Raw genomic sequence first — 3,845 nt, forward strand, 5'->3', positions numbered from 1 at the left:
TCCTGCAGAGACGTGTCCTTGCTCGGAGCAGCACCGTGGCCACCCTGTAGTGCCCGTGAGACTGAGGCGGGGAGCTGGGGAGTGATCTGAAGGCTTTTGACTAAAATAGCCCCAAATCTGTGAAACCTGGGGTTTGTGCTTGCTTTTAAGCCCAGCTGCTGACAAAGAGCAGCTCATAGCATCCCTTCAGTACAAAACATGGCAAAACACCTGTACACAGCCAGGTGTGATGCCTTCTTCTGGGTGATGCTGCAAGAGGTTTCTCCCTTGAGCTCCCATCACTGCACCCCCCTGCCCCTGATCTATCTACACCCCTCATACCTTGGGGCATCCCAAAACCTTTCTCAGGAAATTACTGCTGGAGGAGAGAAATAAATGCATAGACATCTCCTGGTATTTATTCCACCGGTTATGACAGTACCATGGCATGGGGACAGCATAGGAGGTGGAGAGACACTCAGCACAGCACACGACTACAGCACGACGGAGGAGAAGGAGATTTTTCCCTTATCACTTTGTTCTTCTCCTTGAAGGAACAAGCACACGAGTGGATCCCAGGCCGGGAGAGGGAGCATTTGCCACCGCTGCTCCGGGGAAGGGGTGGTGCGGGTTCCGATGGGCACCAGGGAGGGGTTTTCTTTCTCTCTGGCATTAATTCAGGTTTTAGCCCCCTGGCCCTCAGCACCCCGCTTCCCTCTGGGCTGCAGGGGATCAGGTAGCAGGTCCTTCCTGCTGGCTCCTACACTCAAGGGCAAAGCGCTTGGCGTTTCTTTTACAGATGGGATATTATTTCTCATGTGATGGGTATGGGATGTGGGGAGCGGGGGGGGGATGTTTCTCATTGTGCCTTGTCCTTGCAAAGCAAACTGGAGCCTCCCTGTCATTTCTAGGAGAGATGTGTAGGCAGAGACACGGCGTATGGCCGCGGCGCTGCTGGAAAGCCTTCGCCTTCCCATTCAATAACACTCCAAGGTCACTCGGGGCTTTCCTTCCTTGCAACCCCCCCAGCTCTGGCTAAAGACACCTGCTGCCATGGGCACAGGGGGAGGCGTTGGGGACAGGGGGGGACATGCTGGTTCTTTGCTCTGACCTCAGAGCGGAGAACGAAACAAAAACCACACATCAGGGACACGAGGGTCAGGGACTCGAGGCTTCACATGGCTCAGAAGGAGGACCCGACTCACACAAGGCAAGGGTGACAACATCAGTGGGGTCCCCGCCGCGGGCGACAGCCACCGCCAGACCCTTCACTGCGTCCCCTCCCTTCTCCCCCATCATCATGTCGACGGGGAGGGGGGGTCAGCCGGGTCACATCACGGCGCATTTCTCAGCCGATTGCTTCAGGTCCTCTAGCGTGGCTGAAGCTTTGTCTTTCAAGGAATCAAGGTCCAGGTTCTGGATGTTGCTGAGCTGGCCGATCACCGAGTTCTTCTCTTCCTCCTCCTCGTTGTCCTGCTCGATCATCTTGGCCAGCTCTTTGGGCAGCTCCACGTCACCCCCCACCAGCTGGATCTGGTTGTCATCTGTTTCATTCTGAAACGGGCCGGGAGAAGGTCAGGGACGGGATGCTGCGGGGGGCGAGGGAGGCTTGCGGGGGCACTAAAGGCACGTGCAAGGTTCACAGCGGGGTCTGCGTGGGCTTTGGGCTCTCTTCCCATTTTAAGGTCTGTGTGGGTTGGTCCCTGGGGCTCCCAGTCATCCTGGTGCTGTGGGTGGGATGGTGACCCAGAGGGGACAGGGCTGAGCAGAGCCCGGGAACATGCCAACGGACACAGCGAGAGCTGAGGTGACAACCCGAGTGTGCCAGCACCAGTGTAAATTGGCTTCCAGCTCACAGTGGAGTGGTCGGGGAGGTTTAGGCACCCAATTAAGCTACACGTATGCTTAACGATCGTGCCCACCGGAGATCAGGGTCAGCTCTGCGCTGGAGAGCCACAGGGAGACTTTGCTGCCAAGCGGGATCAGTAATGAGCAGAAGAAACTTGTCGAGAGATTAGAAGGGACATCTCAAGCATGAGAAAGCAGCAAAAGGATCGGGGGGCCAGATCTGAACAAATCCCCGTTTCCCCTGGAGAGAAAAAAAAAAAATCTCCACCTCTTTCTGCCTTTTCTTGCTTTTGGCAGGGGGAAAATACATTCTCCAGCTGTTTATTTCCTGGCAATGAAAGGGGTGTGAGAAGCAGTGGGGTGGGCATCCAGGCTGTCTGAACATCGTCAAACAATCTGAACAATATCACTTGGCTTAGCTGACCTTTCTCAACTAAAATTAGCCCAGCTCCAATTTAGAGTATTCACCGCTGAGAGACTCGCACTGAATAAAGGGTGGGTTTGGGGGGAGAAGAGCTTGTGGCGATTCCAAGAATGGCTGAATTATCCCTTGATTAAATTGTTCCTAGTGAATCATTCATTCGGCAGAAAGTCAAAAATAGGAATTTGGCTGGGAAACCCTTGCCAAATAATCCAGGGAGAGGAGCTGGCTAATCCAGCAGGAAGGTGTAACTGTGGCTCTGCTCCTGGCAGCAGGGCTGGGAGTCCGGGGTGAAGGCGCCTTTCCCTCGTCCAGCCAGATTTGGGGGACAATAGAGCAAGATGAAGCAAGGCAGAGGGTGTGTGCTGGGGGTCCCACTGTTGGGGGCTGGTGGCTTGCGGTGCTCAGGAGTGATGGGAAGGGGCTGGGATTTGGGGGGAAGGATGCTTTTGAGGGGAACTGGTTTGTGCTTGGGCTTTGTAGCTTAAACCCCCACCCAGCCGAGGGAGCCCGGTGCCCGGCCGTACCTTGGGGAGCCTGTACTTGTCTCGGAAGTGGGACCTGACTGTGGCCCTCTCCGCCTTGCGCTGGGCAAACTGGGCATCTCTCTCCATCCTGCAAACCACATAGGGCAGTTACCCACAGTTTCTGCCCCTAGTCCCTGGGTGTGAGCATCTCTATCCCCCCCACCCCAAACCCAGGTACCCTCCATCTCCCCGGCAAAGTCCCAAATCCCCACAATTTCTTTCCTCCTGAAAGGAGGAAACAATCCCATCTCGCGTGCAAGGAAGAGGATTAAGGGATTAGGGGCTTCATTAAACTCCCTCATAGCCCTGCTGCCCCCAGCGCTGTCTCCCCCCCATACCTCCCATGCATGGGGGCTGCAGAGGGAGCGACCCATCACTCGCCGGGACCTCAGGGGTCCAACCCGCCCCAGTACCCAGTGCTGGTCACACTCACTTCTCCTCCACCAGCTGCCGCTGATATTCCTCATACTCCTCGCGGGTCATGCCCTGCGCTTCGGCTGGAGACTTCTCTCCCTCGCTCTTCTCCTCGCCGCCCAGGCCACCCGTCAGGTTCTTCAGCTGCCCCCCCACCATGCTCTTCACCATGAACGCCATGGTTGCGGTCCGGGGGGCCGGGGAGCCTTGTGGTCAGGGGAGCACAGGTACCGAGGAGCTGGGGTGCGGAGTTACCACGGAGCTGGGCTGCTGGGAAACTGGGGTTAATGGGGAGATGGGGTCCTGGGGTGCGGAAGAGTGGGGAAGAAGGGGGTGCTGAGTTATGGGGGAGACTGGGGAGCTGGGCTAAGAGGGAGCCGGGGAGATGAGGTGTACTGGGTGCTGGGAGTAGGGAGTTACTGGAAACCTGGGGTGCTGCGTGTGTGAGTTCCCAGGGAGCTGAAGCACTGGGTTATCGAGGAGCCAGGGTCAGCAGAGCCTAGTTCCAGGGATGCTGGAGTACCGAGTTCCCAGAGAGCCAGGATGCTGTGGAAGTGAGTTCTCGGGATATCAGGATGCTGTGGAAGTGGGTTCCTGGGATGCTGGAGTACCAAGTTGCTGGGATGCCGGAGTACCGGTTTACCGAGGAGCCGGAA

General features: G+C 56.9%; 1 protein-coding gene across 1 annotated transcript; it reads right to left on the reverse strand.

Moving 5' to 3' along the window:
• Window positions 1–1,308: 1,308 nt before the first annotated feature.
• CPLX3 (complexin 3) lies at window positions 1,309–3,369 on the reverse strand. Its single transcript, XM_065642041.1, has 3 exons — window positions 3,209–3,369; window positions 2,776–2,863; window positions 1,309–1,533 (listed from the first exon to the last, which is right to left on the reverse strand). Exons 1-3 carry the CDS (start codon window positions 3,367–3,369, stop codon window positions 1,309–1,311), a joined length of 474 nt encoding a protein of 157 aa, XP_065498113.1.
• Window positions 3,370–3,845: the final 476 nt, after the last annotated feature.

This window comes from Caloenas nicobarica, chromosome 10 (assembly GCF_036013445.1).
Source record: "Caloenas nicobarica isolate bCalNic1 chromosome 10, bCalNic1.hap1, whole genome shotgun sequence".
NCBI classification, from domain to species: domain Eukaryota; kingdom Metazoa; phylum Chordata; class Aves; order Columbiformes; family Columbidae; genus Caloenas; species Caloenas nicobarica.

What these genes read in the sequence shown, in the direction of transcription:
- CPLX3 (XM_065642041.1), bottom strand. Translation starts at nt 3,369, where the DNA reads ATGGCGTTCATGGTGAAGAGCATGGTGGGGGGGCAGCTGAAGAACCTG. An exon ending in CGGCAGCTGGTGGAGGAGAA is followed by an intron (nt 2,864 to 3,208) that starts GTGAGTGTGACC and finishes TGTGGTTTGCAG; the next exon opens with GATGGAGAGAGATGCCCAGT. An exon ending in ACAAGTACAGGCTCCCCAAG is followed by an intron (nt 1,534 to 2,775) that starts GTACGGCCGGGC and finishes GGCCCGTTTCAG; the next exon opens with AATGAAACAGATGACAACCA.